General features: G+C 36.3%; 1 protein-coding gene across 1 annotated transcript in view; it reads left to right on the top strand.

Annotated features, from left to right (window-relative positions):
- SCML2 (Scm polycomb group protein like 2) overlaps positions 1 to 22,305 on the top strand; it is a 62,380-nt gene that overhangs the window by 6,059 nt on the left and 34,016 nt on the right. Inside the window, exons 3-6 of the mRNA XM_054581195.1 lie at positions 3,114 to 3,184; positions 4,169 to 4,403; positions 7,477 to 7,565; positions 14,681 to 14,924. Of these exons, the coding sequence (XP_054437170.1) occupies positions 3,114 to 3,184; positions 4,169 to 4,403; positions 7,477 to 7,565; positions 14,681 to 14,924 (639 nt within the window). The remainder of the gene's footprint in view (positions 1 to 3,113; positions 3,185 to 4,168; positions 4,404 to 7,476; positions 7,566 to 14,680; positions 14,925 to 22,305) is intronic.

Raw genomic sequence — 22,305 nt, 5'->3', positions numbered from 1 at the left:
AGGTAAGCTCCAAGAGAGCCAGGATTTTTGTCTATTTTTTAAAATTGTTCAAATGCATTTGTTTCCATATTCCCCTGCCCCACCCTCAATCTTTGGCTTCAACCCTTCTCCACTTTGGCTTTGTCCGTGGGTCGTTTATACATGTTCCTTGACTTGACTTCCCCTTCTTTTCCCTGTTACTCACCTCTCTCCTTCCCTCTCATTACTGTTGGTTTGTTTTTTCTTTCAATGTTGCTGGTTCTATTTTTCTTGTTTGTTTGCTGATTAGGGTTTTTTTTTAACTGCTGTATCTCCAGTACCTAGGGCAGTGCTTGGCACTTACTGGTGACCTGTGGGAATCCAGTGATGAATGAGGCAAACATAATTCCTGCCCTCTTAGAGTTTAGGAGGCAAGATAGACATTAAATAAATGTCCAACTGTAGTTGTGATAAGTGCTGTGAAGCAGTTGGTGCTGTGATCATTCAGCTGAGAAGCTTCTACCTCTAGGTGTTTTGCCCGCCTTCTTTACTAGACTCTGAGCCCAAGTCTCACAGTGGAAGAAGACACTATGATTCTGATTTACTCTGAAGACGACCAGGGGCCTTATAAAGATTATGTTCAGTTTGTCAAAAGGTGTTTGGACAAATAATGGACTAGAGTAGACTACAAGTCAAACAAGAAGTTGGAACCATGGACATGTGCAAATAATAATCAGAGCACAAGATTATAAAAGTACACCTGTCTCAGGAGCAAACTTATCAGTTCCTAGGCTTCTTTACTGAGAGAGAATCTCCCCACCCTGCTTCAGTTTGTCAATGAAGATAAGATGCAGAGGCAGACTGAGATCTCAGGCTTGGCGAAGACTTTTGGATTATTTTGGCTCCTGGTCAGGAATTCCAGCTGTGGTATTGCAAATGTGCCAAATCTAAATTAGTAAAGCCTGTTACTATGTGTGTTTCCCCTATGTTATTGGTAGAGTCTTCAGCGCATGGGCAGCCAAGCTTTTGCAGAATAGAAATTTTGCCTTATGAATAAAAAAAAATTAAGGCTCCAGTGATTAAATCCTACATATGGTCTTTAGCTAGTGATGTAATAGAAAATGACCATCTTATAGTGCACAGTATAAAGGATTTGCTAGCTCAAATTAAAGCACATTCAGACCCAAATGCTGATAGGATATTTGAAAAATTATTTTAGAGAGATGGATTAAGTTTTTAAAATGTCATTGAAAAATTTTACAAATGTAACTAGTTTATGGATGAGTTCTTTGACATATAATTGTGAAATGGGTTTAGTTTCCCAGCCATTGTTTTCAACTTGCACTCCTTTGTTCCTGGGATGTCAGATCCTAACGACATCCTAGTCAGACACCCCAAACCCTCAGTTCATGGGTTTTTTTGTTCTTTTTTTTTAAATGCTCTCCAAGACCATATGTTGATAGAGCTTCAGTTAGAATCTTGGGTTTCCTGATTGTCAGGTTAGTGTTTAGGAGGTCACTGAAATATCCTGGTCAGTTTAATTTTGGAGCCATGGTTCTCAGTTTTCACTTTTGAAAAAACTGCCTAGTATTCATAAACTTATGACAACCATGGCATTTAGTTTTATAATAATATACCATTAATTGAGAGACTTGCATATATGCTGCTTCACTTAACTCTCAAAATACTTTGTACTATATTTATAACATACCTCATTTTATAGAAGAAGGGACTGAGGCTGAGAAAGTGAAATGTCTTGTTCAGGGTTACATAGCTAGAAAGAGACAGAGCCAGATTGGAAGAAGGCAGATTTGACTCCAGGGCCCATATTCTCAACATTGTGCTGTATACCTTTCAGCAGTGTGGTAGCACTCACTTCACATTATCTGGAAGCGGACTTAAACATAGTATTTTTTTGTAATGGAAACAGTCTCTTAGATTTATTGTTAAAAATGCAGGATGTACAGTGTTATGTAGGACATGCTTAATACTATACATAGTATGTGTACATACACGTATAAATGTACACATGTATCAGCGGTATGCTGAAGCTGATTCACACCATCTCGGGAGAGTTGATTGTGCCCATCTCTTTCCACCTTTGTGGTTAGTGACTTCACCTTGGCACCTTGCAGTGCTGGTATTTACATCACAGAAATCTGCAGACACTACCAGTCGGGATTTTTTTGTTTGTTTGTATTTTCTGGAAAAGCTGGTTGTTAAACATTTATCAGCACTTTGTTTATGTGTGTGTTTAAGTGTGTTATATCCTTTAAAGGATATATAACAGATTAGTAACGTAAATTACCCAAGGATAGGGAAATGTTGAAACCAATATTTTTATAGTTAGGAAATTAAATGAGAGTATAGAAAAGCCTCATGGTTGATGAGAATTAAACTTGGTATTAATTAATATTACCTTTAATACAGCTATCAAGTATTTCTCTCAGTGTCTTTCGCATCTGACTGGCATAGTGAATTGAAGTGTTCAAGCCAGGAGGAGTACTGCTTTCTGACCTTTTTTTCAGCATTTTAATATATCATGAAGACTACTGAGAGAAAGGACACTAAGACTGTGTAGAAAAGTAGATTGTTAAAATAATCCATATCAGTGACTGTACTAATGACTAGTTTACTAATTTGTTCTGCCATCAGACTCTTGACACCTGGGTGGAGATCGACTAGCTAACTGAGAAACAACTCTGGTTCTCAGACTTTTTCTTTCCGTAAAATTCTGTTAGACCACACACCAAAACACCTTTAGCTACTGATGAAAAACAAAGAAACATTGTCATGTTAATGGGATAAAATAGTAAAAATACATGTCTTGAGTAAATTTATATTAGAGACAGATGAGTAGATTTTACTATTATTCTATATAAAGTCCTTTAGTTGTTTCTAGAGTCCACATTTTTAGAATCACTGTGCTGTAGTCCTCATTACATTGAGAAGATCTGGCTTGTAATTTATATCAGCTGTTATTATCAGGAAGTTGTCTTATTTCTTATATCTGTGTTAGTAATCAAATGCAGATCAGGAAGTTTGAATCTGCTCTTAGGAAGTATTTTTTAAGAGATATGGAACTAAGACCCATTTTATTCCTGAAAGTTAGTATAGATGTATATATTAAAAAAACTTTTATATTTTATTTCCAGATGATTTCCATTGGGACAGTTACCTGAAAGAGACTGGATCTGTAAGTGCTCCTGCAGAGTATTTCAGACAGGTATGCCAAAATTCTGCAGATGTTGAATATATTAATGTAAAATATTAACTTGTCGAAGGGTATCTGTGTGATGTTAGATTCACGTAGTGTGAGGAGATGGTGGTATTGTGGTAGTGGTTTTTAAGAGCCAGATGGTCTCTTTGCATTCATTCATTAAGAATTTACTTAATGTCAGGTATACTAAGCTCTTATGGCTGACTGCCCATCTGGAAGGAAAGACAGACATGTAAATAATTAATTATGAGAAGTGTGATAACTCCGTATTGGGAGGGCTCACAGAAGTGGTGCTATATGAGATGGTTGGAATGAGGGGAGGAATATCCCAGATACAGAGAACATCCAAAACAAAGGCACATGGGTATAAAAGAAGCTGAGTGTGAGCAATGGCATGGGGTGGCTGGAGTACAAAGTGGGTAGAGGTGATAGTATAAAAATGAGATTATAGGTGTGGGGGCTTCTAAACTGTACTGAGCACTTGGGGTTTTATCTTAAGGGTGGTGAACTACCAGTTGATTTATTTCAAGGGAGTGGCCTCATCAGATTCTTATTTTAGAAAGCCACACAGGGTGCATTTTAGAGGCTTTATTTGGGTTGCCTGGAAGTGGGAAAATGAGTAAGATCAGCAGTTGGCAGTGTTTTTATGCTGCATGTCAAGCCAAGGAGAGGGTTTGGAGATTTTTTTTTAAATTAATTAATTTATTTTTTCAAATACATTTGTCTCTGCCTCCCCCCCACCACTTTCCCTTGCCCCCTCCCTTCCTCCCTCCCTCAACTACTTCCCCTTTGGTTTGTCCATGTGGAGATCTTTTTCTTGACCCTTAGTAGTTCTTAACTTTGCTCACCATCTACTGTGACTGTTATTTAAGATTCTCCTCAAGTATTCTGGTAACATAATTGGCCATTTGGTTTTTTTCATAATTGATGTATTTTAACAAATTGTATTTGTGTGTGTCTGTGTGTGCACATATATATGTATATATGTAGTCGAAGATTCCGCCAACTAATGACTTCAAAGTTGGTATGAAATTGGAAGCCCGTGACCCTCGCAATGTGTCTTCGACATGTATTGCCACCATCATTGGAGTTAGTGGTTCCAGGCTATGTTTACGCCTTGATGGTAGTGATGACAAAAACGACTTTTGGAGACTTGTTGATTCTGCAGACATACAGCCCATTGGAACGTGTGAAAAGCAAGGGGACTTACTACAGCCTCCACTGGGTAAGGATAAACAGTTTTTAAAATAACATTCTTACTAATGTAATATTCTGTAGAAATAGTTTTAATGGCCTTTTAAAAATCTGTTCTCCTAGGCATTCTTGCAAATAGATGGTCAGGTGGTTACTGTGGAAAATGTGTGAGAGAGGAACTCATCAGTACTGTATTTTAGAGAGTTTCACTAAGTACACATTTGGTGTATATGTGCTAAAGGCTTACCACTCCAGGGAAAGACTCATGCTGCCTTCAAACTTGAAATGTCAAAAGCTGCTCTACTAGATTACACATGCAGACTCAGAAACCCTTCCGGGGAAGTAGTTTGTAGCATTTGGTACAAGTCACTTCCTCTCTCAATATTGTCCACGGAGCAGTTCAGCATTTTCAGTATGGGGGTAAGCATAGAGGATTCCATATCCAGGCTCAGAGAGATGCGAACTTGGGAATTCCATTTCATCTACAGTGGGAAGAAATCATGGTGAGATGGGTAGGACAGTATCTTTAGGTCTTTGAAAAGCAGGAGATGGATGGAATTTACCAGCAAAGGTTTTTAGTTAAAAAGCTCTCTATTTAGACCAACTTTTTAAAAGGTAAACAGTATGTGACTTTAATTTTGGGCAAATTTCTTCTTTTACTGCTTAGGTGTATCATGATATTTTATAATAAGTGATTTCATTTATTTTTTCACTTCTACATTCTGAATGAATGGTGGGTTTTGGTTTCTATTTGTTTCTTCTTTACAGTGCTGAAAATGAAAATTCCCTATTATAAAGCACAATGGGAAAATGGATTTTTTTTGTCTACTATTAGTGAAAGATTCTCTGAGAATTAAAGTTTGATTTATTACTAATAGCTATCCTTAGCGATATCTTTTATACTGTTATTGCTTTAATTGTTAATTATTCCTAATTTGGCTTAAACTGTTTTTAAAAACTGTTCAGAGATGTGTTATTCCAAGAAGATGGTTTAGGGTGGGTGTGTTTTCTGCTTTTTGCCGTCTTTTCTTTCTTCATATCATTCACATTTTTTTTTATTTTTATAACATTTCTGAAATCATACAGAATTCTGCAAGAGGTGTAAGTGTAGAGCTGAGACTTAGTGCTTTCCTGTTTGGACTTTCTCAGTTTACAATATGGTAATATGTTTTTGTATTTTGTTTAAAGGAAATTCAGCTATTTTGATTGCCAGTATTTCAAACATATAGCCAGATTTATTATTTTTTCAGATTACTTTTAGAGTTTATTAACTAAAGATATGAAATACATAATAATACATGCTGACTAGTATATATTTTTGTAGTACATAGACAAAATACATAATTTTTGCCAGTTTGCTTACTACACTTGAATAGTTTCCATTTTAATGTAACAACTTACTTAGTTTTCCTATTAAAAATAGGTTTATTTATTGAAATCTTAAAGGTTATATTTAAAAGATTTTTTAAAGTTTTGTATGCAAACAGAAAAGTATACAGATCATAAGCATACAGCTTATAAATGAACACACCTGTATAAACCACCACCTAAATCAAGAAATAATACAGTAGCAGCATCCCAGAAGCCCCACTTCTGCTGACTGGGGAGTCATAACCTCCCACTTCCCAAAGGTAACCACTGCTCAGACTTCCTAACATCATAAATTAGTTTTCTGTGTTTGAATTTTTATATCACTTTCATCAATTTTTTTAGCCTTTTAATCTACATTTGACTTTAGGGAATTACAAAATTAAGAAAAATGTTAAACTGAGAAAAAGCAGGGGCATGATGCAGTAGGATAAGATGGGGTTAAAAGAAATGCATAAGGATCAGAGAATGGTTCTTGTGCAACATTCTGACCACAGTGTGGAAAATCTATGCTGTGGGTAACTTTATTAGATATCACTAATAATATTGACTTATTATAAGGGAGTATGTTACAAATCCTCACCCCCAGCCCCCTTTTTTCCTAGCAACAATTATTTCCCTAATCAGAATAGGGGAGTTTGGTACAGGATTATTATAGAATAACTATCTGTCTGAATTTTTTTGCATGTTTTATCCTATTGATGGACCCATTGCTAGGAATTTATATGCCTCCCTATCTTAACGCATGTATCCATCAAGGATGTATGCCAAGTTCTCTCCAATTCTGGCATCAAGGGAGGCAAGTGTTATATGAAGCAGATTGCCCCCAGAAAACAGTTAAACTAGCAGAACCCTGTTACCAAAGGTTGTGATAGTCACCATCAATTGTAAGATCTCTAGAAAAGATACCTGTTGAGTCTATTTTGATAGCATCTGATACAAATTCTAAGAGAAGATTATGTTTAGTGTGTGTAAAGATTACTAAAGTGAGAGCTGTATTTTTCTCTAACACGTATGAAAAATTCCGAACGTATAAGGTAAAAGAATTTTACAATGAGCACCCACATACTCACTTCCTAGGTTCTACCATTATCATTTTATTATAGTTGCTTTATCACTCATCTGTCCATCTGCCCTTCTGTCAGTTTTTCAATCCATCTTATTTTTAAATGCATTTCAGAGTAATTGACATCAGTACATTTCCTTTGAATACTGTAGCATGCATATCATTTAGAGTTCAGTGTTTATTTGCAGGTTTTTTTTGGTGACATTTACATGCAGTAAAGTGTACCATCATTAGTGTACATTTGCTGAGTAAGACAGAAAACTGTGTTCTTCTGAAAGAAAATAAGGCAGGTGAAAAAGAGGGGCTGGAAGTCTTTAGCAGCCTTTGCCTTCTTGTGTGGCTGTTGGTGAGAAATAGAAGCTCTCCTGGGTTCTGGCTTGGATGACCTGAGTGTTGTCGCCTATTCCTAACACATATGAGTATGTTGGCAAACTCTATCTAGTGGCTTTTCTAAAATGAGAGTTTCTACCTATACTGTAGCATTGTTGCCAAACAATACAGTGGGTACCATAGCACTGATTGGAGAGTGCAGCTGCTCCTCTCGCCCATTTCCTGAGTTCCTCGATAAGAAAATCATTCTCTGAAGAATAGTAAGGTGACAGCTATTTTTAATACCAGCTTGCTTTAAGATCATAGCTTTTTATGATATCTGATGTAATTTTTTAAATAGGGTACCAGATGAATACCTTATCGTGGCCAATGTTCCTCTTGCGAACACTGGATGGATCTGAAATGGCACCTGCAACATTCTTCAAGGAGGTAAGAAAAGATTTCTAAAGAGATTCCATCAGTTGGGCTATGGTTTTAGGAACACTTAAATATTTTGTCTCCTCTGACCTGAAAAAACAAAAAGGCTTTTTAAATTACTGGGTTGGCAAGTATATTAGTCTGCTAGCCTGACGTGACAAAATACTATAGACTGGATGGCTTAAGCAAAATAAATTTAGTTTTTCACAGTTCCGGAAGCCAGAAGTACATTAAAGTGCCATCAGGGTTGGTTTGTGGTGAGGACTCTCTCCTCTGCTTATGGATGGCTGCCTTTTCTCTGTGTTTTAACATGGCCTCACAGGGGGAAAGGAATCTCTGGTTTCTCTTCCTTTTCTTATAAGAACAACAGTCCTATTGAATCAGGGCCCTACCCTTAGAACCTCACTTAACTCTTTATTACTGCCTTAAAAGCCCTATCCCTAAGTAGTCACATTGAGGGTTAGGGCTTCAGTTCGTGAGTTTTGGGAGGGCATAGTAAGTACATAACAGTAGCTTGAACAAAAGAAATTATTTTCTGAAAGCTCCGGAGGCTAAAAGTTTGAGATCAAGGTGTCATCAGGCTTGGTTTCTTTGAGGCCTCTCTCCTTGGCTTGTAGTTGGTGGGAGCACACAATTCAGCCCATAACAGCAACTCATGAAGAAAGCTCAATTATAATCATTCACTAGTCAAAATGAATTAATACCCTCTTTACTTCCCTCCCCCCTTCCTTTATTTCTTACTGTATTTTTCCATTACCATTTACCCCCCTTTTCCCCCTCCTCCCTGCAATCACAACTTTGTTGTCCCATGTCTGTGAGTTCTTTTTCCTTTTTGCTCAACCCCTCTACTCCGTAACCACCACTCCCTATAGCTGGCATCCTCCTCTTTATGAGTCTCTCTCTATTTTCCTTGTTAGTTCAGTTAGTTCATTAGATTCTACATGAGTGAAGTTATGTGGTATTTGCCTTACTCTGACTGGCTTATTTCACTTAGCATGATGTTCTCTAGGTCCATCCTTGCTGTCACAAAGGGTAAAATTCTTTTTTATAGCCGAGTAGTATTCCATTGTGTAAATGTCCCATACTTGTTTTAGCCACTCATCCACTGATGGACACTTACTGATGGACTACTTGGGCTGCTTCCATATCTTGGCGATTGTGAATAATACTGCAGTGAAGATGGGGTGCTTGTGTTTTTTCAGATTAGTGTTTTGGGTTTCTTTGGATGTATTACCAGAAGTGGGATTGCTGAGTCAAAAGGCAGATCAATTTTTAATTTTTTGAGGTATCTCCATACTGCTTTTCACAGTGGCTGCACCAGTCTGCATTCCCACCAACAGTCCAAAATACCCTCTTTCCTCTGCACCCAAACTGTGGATTGTATGTGCTGAAACTGGGATTGAACCCATGTCCCAGGCATGGACCCTGACTAGGAATTGAACCTGCAACCTTTTCCTTACCAGATGACACTCCAACCAACTGAGCCACATTGGCCAGGGTTCAGTCACTTAAATTTTATTACAACTGTTCATATTAGGAATGATAAACATTTATTGTAGTTTTAAAAAACTTTTGAAGAAGGTTAAGGACATAAGGATGTGACACATCAATTAATAAGACTCATGCATTGCAAAAGAAAAATTCCTTGAGTACATCTTTGAGTAGCATGAATACTAAAAGTGGGCTGCCCTACCAGCAAGGAACAGACAGATGTTGTAAGTCCTTTGGGCACTGTAAAGCATATGTAAGAATAGCTAATAATAGGGAATGGTTAGCAGTAGTTTTTATTAAACACCTATTAGCTTGGGCTGTGGCTTTAGAAAAGCATTGAATTTATTTTACTTATCATACCATTTTATCAGCTAGTCACAAGCCACATGCCATACACATTATCAAACTCTACACTTAGCTACAGTAAAAAAATGAGTATCCCTTTATCTTGTCTATTCCTCTATTCTACTGTTCTCTACAAATTGAAGTTTTGTGTTCTCCCAGACTGTTTACTGTGTATTCACAAACGTATATGGGCTTTTATTTTCTAAACATAATTTGGTATATATTTTATATATTGTTCTGTGATTTAATTTTTCCCCTAAATTATGTATATTTTGGAAATCTTTACATTTCAATTTATTTATATTTCAGGTTGTATGGTACTCTTCTGTATTATGGATTACTGTAATTGATTTAACTTCTGCCTAAGGATAGATGCTTAGGTTCTCTCCATATTCTTGTTTAAATCATCTGCAGTGAGCATTCTTGCTTAGGACTTTTTATATAAGTGTGAATAGCTACATTCTTAGAAGTAGAATTGCTGGTTCAAAGGGAATGTATGCTTTAAGTGTTGATAAATACTGTTAAATTGCATTCCAAAAGGGTATTCCAAGCTATGCTCCACTACTGGTGTATAGCTATGTTTGTATTCCCACACATTCACTAATATTGAATATTATCAATCTTTTAAAATTTTATGAATCAGCTCAGGCTGGTGTGGCTCAGTGGATTGAGTGCTGGCCTGTACACCAAAGGTCGCTGGTTCAACTCCCAGCCTAGGGCACATGCCTGGGTTGCAGGCCAGGTCCCCAGTAGGGGGTGCTTGAGAGGCAACCACACATTGATGTTTCTCTCCCTGTCTTCCTCCCTCCCCCTCTCTAAAAAGAAATAAATAAAATCTTTTAAACAAATTTGTGATTTTTTTTTGAAAGTGGGGACAGGGATAGTATCCCTTCGTTATAATTTTCATTGAACTGATTACAACTGAAACTGATCTTATTTTAAATGTGTTTAATGGCCTTTTATTCTGTGAATTGCCAGATTATTGCCTTATCCTGTTTTTCTATTGGATTTCTCTTCTTACTCTTAATTACTTGTGGGTGCTTTTTCAGCCAAGCTTGAAAATTGGCCAGGAGCTATCCTCACTCCTCCTTGACACTGGCCTCTGGATAGCTAATATAAAGGCCCAGCCACTTAGCTTCCTAATTATTTGTTGTGCCTCTTCTTTCTAATCTTACCACCATTGCCCATGTACCAGTTTCCCTCTTTGCTGTACTGTCATATAACTGCCTCTTATCTTCACCTTTCCACACAACTGCTAGAAATACCTGACACAGAAGCTTTACCACATCTTTCCCCTGCTTGAAACTCTTCTGAAGTTCCTAGTTGCACTCAGGATGAAGTATGTTTGTTAATATGGTCTTTGAGGTACTGTATGATCTGGTTTATGGCTACTACTTTTTGCTTTGGATTTTACATTCTAAATTGCTTGTAATAAGCCTGTTGATGTCATGTTTCTTTTTAGAACTTGTTATCTCTGATTAACTCCTATTTTTCTTTCAAGATTCAAGTCAGGTATTAAATCCTCCAAAATTACTTTCCCTAGTTCCCCCTTTTCATTCTTACTCTTCTGTAGCACTTTGTGCATATCTCAATCTTTGTAGGTATTGGATTATACTATTTTCATTGTCTCTTGCTTCCTAGACTGAGTTCCTCTTGAACAGTTAACATATCTTTGTATTCTCAGTGCCTATCATTGATCCTGGTATGTACGTACATGTTAAATGAATTAAGAAAGGTTAGAAAGTACAGAAAGATGAATACATGTAGAGGGAGAAGACGGGTTTTGTTTAGGACATGTTGGGGTGCCTTAGGGAAATTTGAAGGATTACTACCACCAGACTCTTGGAAGTAAAGTGTTTAAAACTTAGAAACAAGGTTTTGTTTGGTTATGTGCATTTGGGAGTTTTTAGTTTCAACGGTAATGATGGGAGCCTTGAGCATGAATGAGATAGTTCAGAATATATAGGAGAAGAGAGGAGTGTCAATGTTAGAACCTTGAGAAATACCCACTCACCTTTATAATGTATAAATATTCATAGTAGGTACTGAATAGAGGTCAGTTAAGAGGAAAGTTGATTAGTTGCTGTTTGGTAGCTAGGAAGCTCATCAGTTACATGAGCAAGAACTAAAGGCCAGGTGAACAGTGTCCTCAGATATAGTTAAATTGTAATTGTGGGGGCAGAATATTGATAGAGCCCGTTGCTGATAGCCTCAATTTACTACTCTGTGAATAGGAAGCTGCCAAAGGCTGGAGGGGAGGATTCATACATAGACTGAATGTCCACTGTGTTCTAATACTACTGAGGCAGAGAGCTTCTCTGGTTGTGGAGAAGGTCAGTTAAAAAAAAAATAGCCCTGGCTGGTGTGGCTCAGTGGATTGAGCTTTAGTCTGTGAGTCAAGGGGTCGCTGGTTTGATTCCCATTCAGGGCACATGCCTGGGTTATGGGCCAGGTCCCTAGTGGGGGGTGCACGAGAGGCAACCACATATTGATGTTTCTCTCCCTCTCTTTCTCCTTTCCTTCCCCTCTAAAAATAAACAAAATCTTAAAAAATAAAATAATAAACATATAATGAGGATACATTATTAGTCTTAAGGTGAATGGCAAAGGTTTGAAATAGCTTCTGCATGGGTTGGGAGAGGTAATGGCTTAGGGACACAGAAGATTAAAAGATTGAAGAAAGGAAGAGAAGGAGCCATGAGGCTACAAGGGTAAGAATATTCCAGGCAGAGGGTAATGCAGATAATACTGAGATTGGCTTCAGAGTTGGTGGGATTTGAGAAGAAATATCCTTTAAGGAGAAACATAGGTAAGTGAGGGGGGACATTAAAAGACCATTCTTTACTAGTCACCTTCTAGAACAATATTTTTTTTCTCACAGTAAAAGAAAAAACAATGATCCCTTGTTTATTTTACTATTGCTTTTGCAAATTATATCTTTATATTTAGGAAGTCACTCAAGAACTGATGTTGACAAACTGTATTCTTTAAAAACTTTTAAAAGTGACTAAAGTTGCTTTGATATAAATGATACATCTTTTGATATATGCTTTGCTATAATGCTATAAATATCATTACCCTTTGTGGACAGCAGAGGGAACCATTTTACCAATTATCTAAATCTGGAGGTAGCTTATTTTGAGATAAAGCCCTTTCATTTACTATGTTATGCAAAAAGAGCAGTTTCTTTTTTTTTCTTTCAAAGGTTCTGTTAATATTTGTATAGCTGTACTGATGTAAGTTAAATTGATAAGTAAATTCATGAAATTTAGAAGATTAATAAACGGTATGAAAATCTTCAGAGAATAAGTAGCAGAAAAGTGTATATTGCCATTTGAACTTGGTTTGCTTTGCCACAGAAAGTCTTACTCTTACTCTTTCATATGACAGTTTAAAGTCCTGGGATCCTTATGTGTGCCTTGAATGTTTCTGCATTCTGTGAATGTCTAGTACAAATTTATCAACTACAAGGTTATCCTTTTTCCCCATATGTGGTAATAGACAATTGACACTAGTCAGTATACAACTCTGTTTCTTACCAGCTGTTTAGTTATTAAATGTTTTTGATACTTGATCAAGCTAACTTTTGCTCTGCTTACTTTCAGTGTGGTTTTAAATAAATTAAGAATATGTAATTTTAATTTACCTATTTTTTACATGCAAAGTCCTTTTAAGGACGTTGAGGGCCAATAATTAAGGATAATAGTGGAAAAATATGGGGTAATGAGATGAGTTTAAAGGGAGCATAAGAAAAAGGAACCAGATATATTTCTTAAATTATAACTTGGTGAAAGATTTAATTGAGAGCTTGTTTACTGTTCCTCAGGTGATTCCTTGGTTCATTCAAGTTTTCTTTTTAAACTGCTTGCTGTTGGATACTGTGCTGGGAATAATGTGAATAAGATGTAGTGCTTTTGAGAATCTGATTGTCTCATTGAGGAACACATTCCAACAGTAGTTCCACAGTTAAAGGCAAGAGTGTCTCTCTTTGAGGTGGGCCTACGGGTGGGTAGGATTTGATTAGGGAAGCTTTAGGAGGCCAAGAGAGCTGGGATTTGGACATGGATGAGTTGGAGTTGGCCAGCCAGATGATGGGGTAGGGCGTTCCATGGAGTTGGTTGCCTAGGTTTAAAAATCTACTGTTATTATGGTGTATTCTTAGGCAATTGTGTGTAAATTTTATCATCTGTAAAATGGGGATTATAATTTCACTGACTTCATAGGGTGTTCTGAGAATTAAATTAATATGTGGAAAACAGTGCTTGGCCTATATAACTAATTGAAGATTAGCTTTTAATGTTTTTATTGTAGATATTTAGGGAGTAGAATTGGCTGGTTGTGGTCTTTGAGTGTGAGTATTAAGGGAAAAGGATGTTTCTAGGGTTCTCAGCCTTGGATGCACATTAGTATCACCTGGGGAATTAAAAGGTGCTGATGTCCAGGCGCCTTCCCCCCAGACCAGTTTAATACTTTCTCTGGTGGCATGGCCCTCAGGTAATTCTAATGTTCAGTTGGGCTGAGAGCCACTGGTCTAGGACTATTCCAGGCTTCTGGCATGGGTGACTGGGTTGCTGATGTTGCCATTTAATAGGATAAAATGCAAATTGAAAGAAATGATGTTGTTTTTATCATAGCACTTGGGCTTTCTAAGAATCCTGTTAGTATTTGCATGCTTTAACTTTTGAAACTAAGGATTACTTTTTAAAGTATTTTGGATTGGATATCATAAATGACCTCAGACTATATGAGTATATCTGACTTTTATGTTCTTGTGTCTGCATTTTATACTGAGTTTCTTTTTGGATATTATCTGTTATTGTTTCTTCTCTTTGGACTTTGCACCTTTTAACATACCCTATAATTTACATATTTATTGGTTGGTTTGACTCCCTCTTTTAAAGTTTATTGTTGAGTGCTTCTCCCACTTTCCCCTACTCAGCCCTCAACCTTATTACCTCCACCACTAGAATGTAAGCTTCACCAGAGCAGGGATCTTTGATATTTTTGTTCACCAGTGGATCCTGAATTCTTAGTACATAGTATATTATACATATTTCTTGAATGAATGGATAGATGGATAAATAAATGAATTACTGTCAGGTTGGTTTTGTTTCCTTCCAGATTCTTGGCTCTGCTCCAGAGTGAGATGTTACAGAGCAGAGTTTCAGAGAGATCTGTATTTAATTAATATACATGGAACTCAATTTTTGGTTGCTAAATGCTGTAAGAATACAATTGAGCAAATGCTTAACACATCCAAATAATGAAAACTTTTTTAAATGTTTTGATAGGAACCGCCAAAGCCACCTCTAAATAATTTTGAAGTGGGGATGAAACTGGAAGCTGTAGACAAAAAGAACCCTTATATGATATGTCCTGCAACTATTGGAGGTGTTAGAGGAGATGAAGTTCATATCACATTCGATGGCTGGAGTGGAGCTTTTGATTATTGGTGCAAGTACTATTGCCGAGATATTTTCCCAGTTGGGTGGTGTCACCTGGCAGGACATGTATTACAACCACCAGGAACTCATGGTAAGACAATTAGTAACTACATGTTCCTTTATTTTATTGAGCTATACATAACTGCTGTTGGCACTGTAGTTAGCATTTCATGCCCACTGGAGCCATAGGCAGAACAGCAAGAGCACTGTCCAGGCCAGATAACTGGAGATAAAAGAAGGCTATGATTAGAATTCTTGAGGGCCAACCCAGCACCATAGTCTGAATTGACAGTCCACACTGGAGAGTATGGGCAAAGCTCGATGCTATACTTGGACTGTTGAAGCCTTGGTATTATAAGCACTTTGGGGTACTCAGCTTCTTTTATAGTTGATAGTAAATTTAAAAATACACACATTATTCCATTGTTTATATATAGAAGATAGATTTTAAAAGGTTGGGCATAACAACTCTTAAGTTACATGTTTTATATGATTTTGGTCATTTTGCAAATTAAATTGATACTTTGATAGTCTTAAGTAAAATCTACACATCAGTGAACAATTTCAACTCTATGAAAGTCATCGTAGATGAGTACCAGGGAGGACCAAAAAGGAAAACTGGAATTATCTTCTGGAGGGCAGGTTCCTTGTAGTACAGGCTTACCCTGCAAGGTGAGTGCTTTAGGAACCTATCTGTGTCAGTATACTATTGGGAATTATTGTGAGAGGCTGCGTTCAGTGAATTTTTTTTGAAGACCCCTTCAACACGTTTGCCCATTACATGATGGGTGATTTACAAGGGCACCTGCCCACACTGCAGAGCGTTCAGCAGTTTTTGACCAAAAACAGCATGACCCCCATGCATCACCCTCCCTATTCACCCAATACCATCCCAAGCAACTTTTTTTTTTTGTTTCCCTGGATGAAAAAAGTCCTCAAAGGGAAACGTTTTGTTGATGTAGAAGAGATGAAACAAAAAACGGCAGAAGCACTAAAAAGCATCAAAATTGACAAGTTGAAAAACTGTTTTGAGCAGTAGAAAAATCTTATCAATAGGTGTGTTGCATCAAATGGAGAGTGAAGGTGACTGAAGTTTAAACATGTAAGAATAAATACACAATATTTTATAAATAAATTCCATTGTTTTGGGTCCCCCTTCATGTTATTTTAGTCATTGATTTATCAGTTGTAATGCTGTTTCATAAATTTGAATATTATGATTTTTCAAGGTATTTTCTTTCAGAGAAAAGTCATCAAAACATTAGACTTTCTTGGTGACTCTTCCAAAGGCTTAGACATGCCTAACCTGGTTTTTTTGTGATGGAATAGCTGCTGAGATTTAAAGGGGATACATTCATATAACCCAGTCATTGGCCTGAGTTAAATATAAACTTATTAGTGGAATCAAATGTAAACATACTAAAATTTACCACACTAACTTTTTTATGCCAGAAAAAAGAAAAAATGGGTGTAGAAAATGAGTAGGTAAGATGCATGGAGGAGGGCAGTAGCTAGGTAAGAGCACAGAAGTATAACCATATTACACTAGTCCTTTCTTACTTGCAGGAGCTATGTTTCAAAACCCCCAGTGGATATCTAAAATCTTGGGTAATAGTGAACCCTATGTATACTATGTTTTTTTCCCCTCTACATACATACACTTTACGACTTCTCTTTGGCATATACAAATTGCCAGCATCACTACTTTTGCACATTGGGGCCATTATTAAGTAAAATAAGGATTACTTGAACACAAGCACTGTGACATCATGGCAGTTGACCTAATAACTGATATGGCTACTAAGTGACTAGTGGGTGGGTAGCATACACAGCATGGAGATGCTGGACAAAGGGATGATTCACATCCTGGGTGTGTGAGAATGGTATGGTGTGAGATTTTATCATGCTACTCAGGATAGCACACAGTTTAAAACATATGAATTATTTACTTCTGGAATTTCCCATTTAATATTTTTGGCCTGGAGTTGACCACAGGTAATTGAAGCCATAGAAAGCAAAACCACGTATAAGGAGGGACTGCTGTATTTTTGTAACTGCTTTAAAATTTTCTGTAATTTGAGACTTTTAATACATCCCATACTATAATACTACATACTTTGATGTTCTTTTTATCAGGTACTGCTTACCAGTTCCTTACTGCCATAATTTTAGGAAGCAGACATTATTGATTGATTTTTGTCAAATTTAGTATGATCCAGATCAGTATGCACATGATGCTAAGATAAATGAGGCATAGTTTCTGCTGTCAAGAAGTTGGAAGAGGGACGGAGGGATAGATTAAAAAAAAACATGATACAGAATTAATACTGTAAAAATGGAGATGTATGCTAGATATAAGGTGGCCTAAAGATATCCAGTCTGTTTAGGCTGGAGGGAAAGGTGGTTGGGTAAAGGAAAGCTTCACAAAAAGACACATGATATGAGTATTATGAGAGGAGAAGGAGTTTGTCAGGCAGAATCGAGATAAAGGTAGAATGGACACATCACAAAGGTTAAAATTACAGAGTTTATCCTGAAAACTGATGTGTTCAGTTTGGGACACAGTGACTTTGGACTGTGTAGCTAAGAATGCTGTTGGTCTTCAGTATCTGGTCTCCCATTTTTTCTTAGTAATGCAATTTGGCTGCCTAACATAAAGACTATCTTTTCAGCCTTTCTAGCAGTTAGATGTGGTCATGAGATTACGTTCTGGTCAATGGAATAAAAGTACAGGTAGTATATTCTACTTCCAGGTGGTGTATTGCAGAGAGATGAATTTACCCTTCTCTCTTCCTTCCTCCTGCTTTTGTCCTGCTGCTAGGAATGTGGTTGTTTTGGGTGGAGCTCCATCTTGGACCATGAAACAGGGACCATATTCTAAGCATAGTGGAGTGGAAAGTAGAAAGGAGCTAGAGTCCCTGAGAACTTTGTGGAGAAACATTTTCATACTATCCTGTTCCAGACTGTTATTTGAGAGAAATAAACTTCTATGTTACACAAACCACTATTCTTTCAGGCTTTTCTGTTATAGTTAGCCGAAATTAATCCTAATTGATTCAGGATAACTTTAGGACATTCCTGTGGGCATGTCCATTGGATAGCTGTGTGTGTAGGGATGGAGCCTAAAAGAGATAGGTCTTGGTTGACAAAGCAGGTTTGAGAGTCATCATGTTCACTCAAACAAATATTCTTTGTGTCAGGTGGGATTATAGGTGCTGGCTCGGGGAAGGCTGGGCAGCTTATTGTTAGCTGTAAGTAGTGGACGTGTTAGGTGTGGTTTTAATTATGCATGTGTAACAGGTGGAGGTGGAAGAGGACCAACTCTAGGACTTCATGGGTTAACAGTTAAAACAATAATTCTCACACTTGAATCACCTGGGAGAGCTAGTTACAAGGCTGACGCCCTGGAACTCTCATCCATGAATTCTGAATCAGTCGGTATGGACTGGAGCTCAGGTGCTTGCATTGCACGTGGTTTGAAGCCCAGTCTTTGAGAAACAGAAAAGTGATGGATGGGTAGAAGATAGAAGTTGATTTAGGACACTAAGAAAAAGTATTTAAAAAAAAATCAACTCTTTGTCATAAAAGTAAAAAAACTTTTTTCAGTCATTTGCTTTTTAATGTTTATAGTCTTTAAAACAGTATGGAAAAATTAAATTTATTGACTTGAATATTAAATAATTTAAGAACCTTAGAGTTAGATAATTTTAAAAGGTATAAATAATAAATTAATTGAATTTCATAAATTTTAAAAATCTATTATGTTTCTTAATTTTGAATAGTTCTTAAACACACTAGAAATGTTTTTCAACATTAGTTTTAGGATATCTCACTTAAAACTTTTTCAAATAACTAATGACTAAGGACAGTTAGTTCACTTACATAGTTTCTTAAAGAAATGTACTGAGGCATCCATGAATGCTACTTGATTTGACTTTATATTAAAAAAGTACTCTGTAAGCTTTAATGGATTTTCTGTTTAGTAATACAGTTTAATTTACTTTAAAACTTTTTAACAAATTTTTTCTCCCTGTGTTAACACTTCTATAATCAGAAATAGCCAAGTTCTTATCAGGCTTATCATTGGTAGAAAAATCCACTGAGAAACATACCTGGAATAGAATATTCAGCAAGCTGTATGGACCGCCCCCGCCTTGTTTATTTAGGTTCTCCTTTCTTGGTTCTTGTGATAACCCTACAATGTTTAAAAGCCCTTTGCTTCTGGTTGGTGCTGTCACAGCTCATCACATTTATTCTGGAGACCTGTACATAGTGTCTAGTGAGAAAGAGGAAAGAAATATGTGTGCTGCTGTTTCCCTGGCAACTTAAAGAAGCCCGAATCAAGTAAACTAAAACAAGGGCCATTGTAGATTTTCTTTGTGAAGAATTTATTTGATCTTGCTGTTTTCTGTTTCATCTTGTCCCCCTGCTTTGTATCTTACATATTAGTTCTCTCTTAAAAAATGATATTTAGGAATGTTCTGTAAGCTTTTGGTTTCTTCTTGTTACTTCCCTTCTTTTGTCTCCAGCATATACAGTTACAGGAATTTACAGCCAGTCATCTCATTAAAGTACAAATATTTAGTACATTAAAGTACAAAGATTTAATACACAAAGGAGTAAGACTTAGAATCCAGCAACTTCAAATGAGAACTGGGACTACCATTATTTCAAAGGCTATTTGTGATTTTCAAAAAAATCTTTTCTTTTTTTCTGTCTTTATTGGGAAAGTTTATAAACAAATAAGTTACTATATTGTTCCTATAATTGTACTTATTTCTTTTACTTTTTAAAAATGTTTTAAATTTTCTTTCTGTAATTTTATTTTTGAACACAATAAATCAATAAATGTAGGTTTTTCATCTGTTGAGAAATTGGAGAAATTCAGAAGCAGAGGCTTCTTTTTAAAAATTTGTGTCAATGTTAAATTTCTAATATTGTGGGATATTAAAATTAAAAAAAAATTCCTACATTTTAAACCATTTTTCCTGGATTTAAAGGTACTTAAATATTTTTAAAGTTAAGTATATAAATTAAACTGCGAATTTATTGGTTTTATTTAACTTAGCTTCAGATTAATGCATCATTGATTGTAAATGTCATCTGGTAGCTTAATTCTTTAAACAACTATGACCATTTAGACCAAGAAGGAGGGAAACAAACTCCCAGAAGCTTTAAGTATAAAGTTGCAGAATCCCAACGGTATAGAAGAATTCTTCTGGTCCAAAGGGAACTGTGGAGGAGGGGAAAACCTACAATCAGGAAGGTGAAGCCACACATTCCTGCTTTGTGGCACCATAGGCCACCAGTAACAGTCTTAACTCTTTTCTTGATTAAATTCTTCATTTTATTGGGTCCCTCACCACCCCCCTGTTTTTCACAGAAACAGGCTTAATTTACAAGTGGAACTCAATACAAACAGGGCATTTCATTCACAACTTTGTAAAATATTTCTGATGATATTTGATAGAATTGCCATATTAGATTAATTTTGTTGGTAATTCAGACATAAATTGTTTGAGTAGGAACTTTTTTCTTAGGGTTAAAGTAAAAAAGATTATATAGACTGAAAAACTTTTTTGTTTTACATTATTTTTTAGTTGTATTTTTCCATTACCATTTATTCCCCCAAACCCTCTTCCACACTCCCTGCACAGTTACCACACTGTTTTCCGTGTCCATGAGTTCTTTTCTCTCTTTTTTTTGTTCGATCCCTCTAAGCTGTCAGCCTGCTCTCTAGCTATGAGTCTGTCTCTATTTTGCTTTTTTGTTCAGTTTGTTCATTAGAGTCCACATATGAGTAGAATCATAGATTTTAATGTAATCATCTCAGGCACTGACTGTTAGCTTCTTTGGACACTGGTTTATTTTACGTTATGCATGTGTGTATATGTGTATGTGTATGGTTAATTTTTTTAATTAAAAATTTAAAGGTGTGGGTTTTAAAGTCTAAACTTTTGATCTTTCAAAAAAGTTAACTAGTCGATTTATATAGTAGTCTTACTTTGTAAAGTTCTTCCTATGTAACATTTTTTGGAACTGTTTCGAAGTTAGTCTTTGAGAAATATTTCAAAGCTTCTGTGAGCAAACAAGTAGTTATAATCCCTACCCCCGCTTCAGTCTCATTTAAAACAAAACCAAACCAGAAATGACTGCTTTTGCTTTGTTCAGATGTGTGCAGATGAATATGTGGTTTCTGCAGCTTGTACTTCACCTCTCTCTAAATTTTAAAATTATGATTTTATAGTTTTTAAGATGTATCTTTACTTTTTTCTTTTTAAAACATGAGTGTGTATGTTCAATAAAAACAAAGCAGCACTTTTCCATTCTCTGTTATAGTGGGATAAAAGTAACAAGTACATATAAATAAGGCTGTAAAAAGTTCAAGGTGTGTCAGTCCCACCAGAAAGCTTCTGAATAAACACTCAAGTATTTGTTTAGATTTTTGCCCTTAATGTAGCTTATAATAAAATGCAGACTAATATGCTTAACATATTTAGTATTCTTCTTGCTTGCTATAAGTTAAGTAGTTAGAAATGCTATCAACCAAAATTATTCACTCAAGAACCATGAAATTTAAACAGCTGATACTTTCTTTTTCATACAAACAGCTTGGAACAAATGTTTTGCTTGTGCAAATGAGACAGCTATTCTGATGTAAAGAAGTGTCTTAAAAACAAACCAAAACAAATTCCTTTTCTCTGTTTTAAGTGTTTCAGCTAAATATTGCAATAATTGCAAGCAGAGCCTGGAGCTTCTTTCTTTTTTCTGTTCTGTGATGTATTTTAACAAGTTCTCTTGAGACTATTAAAATGTCTTGGTTTTTAGGACATGTGGTCCAGCGGAGTTGACTTTATCTACATACGCAATGGGTTGGCAGTTAGATTTTGCGTGTCTTCTCATTTCTCATTTCTTTCCAGATTCTCTGACCCAGGGTAACCTTTGGTTCTTCTTTGAAGGCAGGAGTGAAGGAAGTTTGAACAGGTGACTGATGATCACTGCTATAGGGCCCACAGACAATATGCGAATTACTTTAGCAGTCCTCTTAGTCCCCTTCTTCCACCCCACCCCCTTAAACCAACAAATGCAAATAGCCTTATCCCCCGTTTGCTTGAAATTCAGGCTTGCTTGGGCAACATGGGCTTTGTTGTTGATGTGCTTTCTTCAGAAAGGCAGTTTTATTCCCAGTAAAGGAAAAGGCTGTCGAGTGGGATCTAAATCACCTTAATGGTAAATGCAACGACAATTTGTATCTCTGGAATATTTCCAAAGGTAGGAATTACCCCCAAAGTTTCTTTATATTGTAGTTGAAGTATGGTTAAAGAAATTCATTGTCTGCCTTGTTAGCTTTTGTATGCTAAACATCCAGTCATTATGTTATCTCAAAAATCCTTTTTTATTCTGTTACTTATTGAAATTGTTGTAGCTATTATTTGATAAGTCACCGGTAAAAATTGTTTTATGATACAAGG

The sequence above is a fragment of the Pteronotus mesoamericanus genome, unplaced genomic scaffold, assembly GCF_021234165.1.
Source record: "Pteronotus mesoamericanus isolate MK-2021 breed Mesoamerican mustached bat unplaced genomic scaffold, CSHL_Meso_final contig_65, whole genome shotgun sequence".
In the NCBI taxonomy this organism is placed as follows: domain Eukaryota; kingdom Metazoa; phylum Chordata; class Mammalia; order Chiroptera; family Mormoopidae; genus Pteronotus; species Pteronotus mesoamericanus.
Note: the sequence above shows the minus strand (reverse complement) of the source record. Positions and strands in the feature narration are given on the sequence as shown.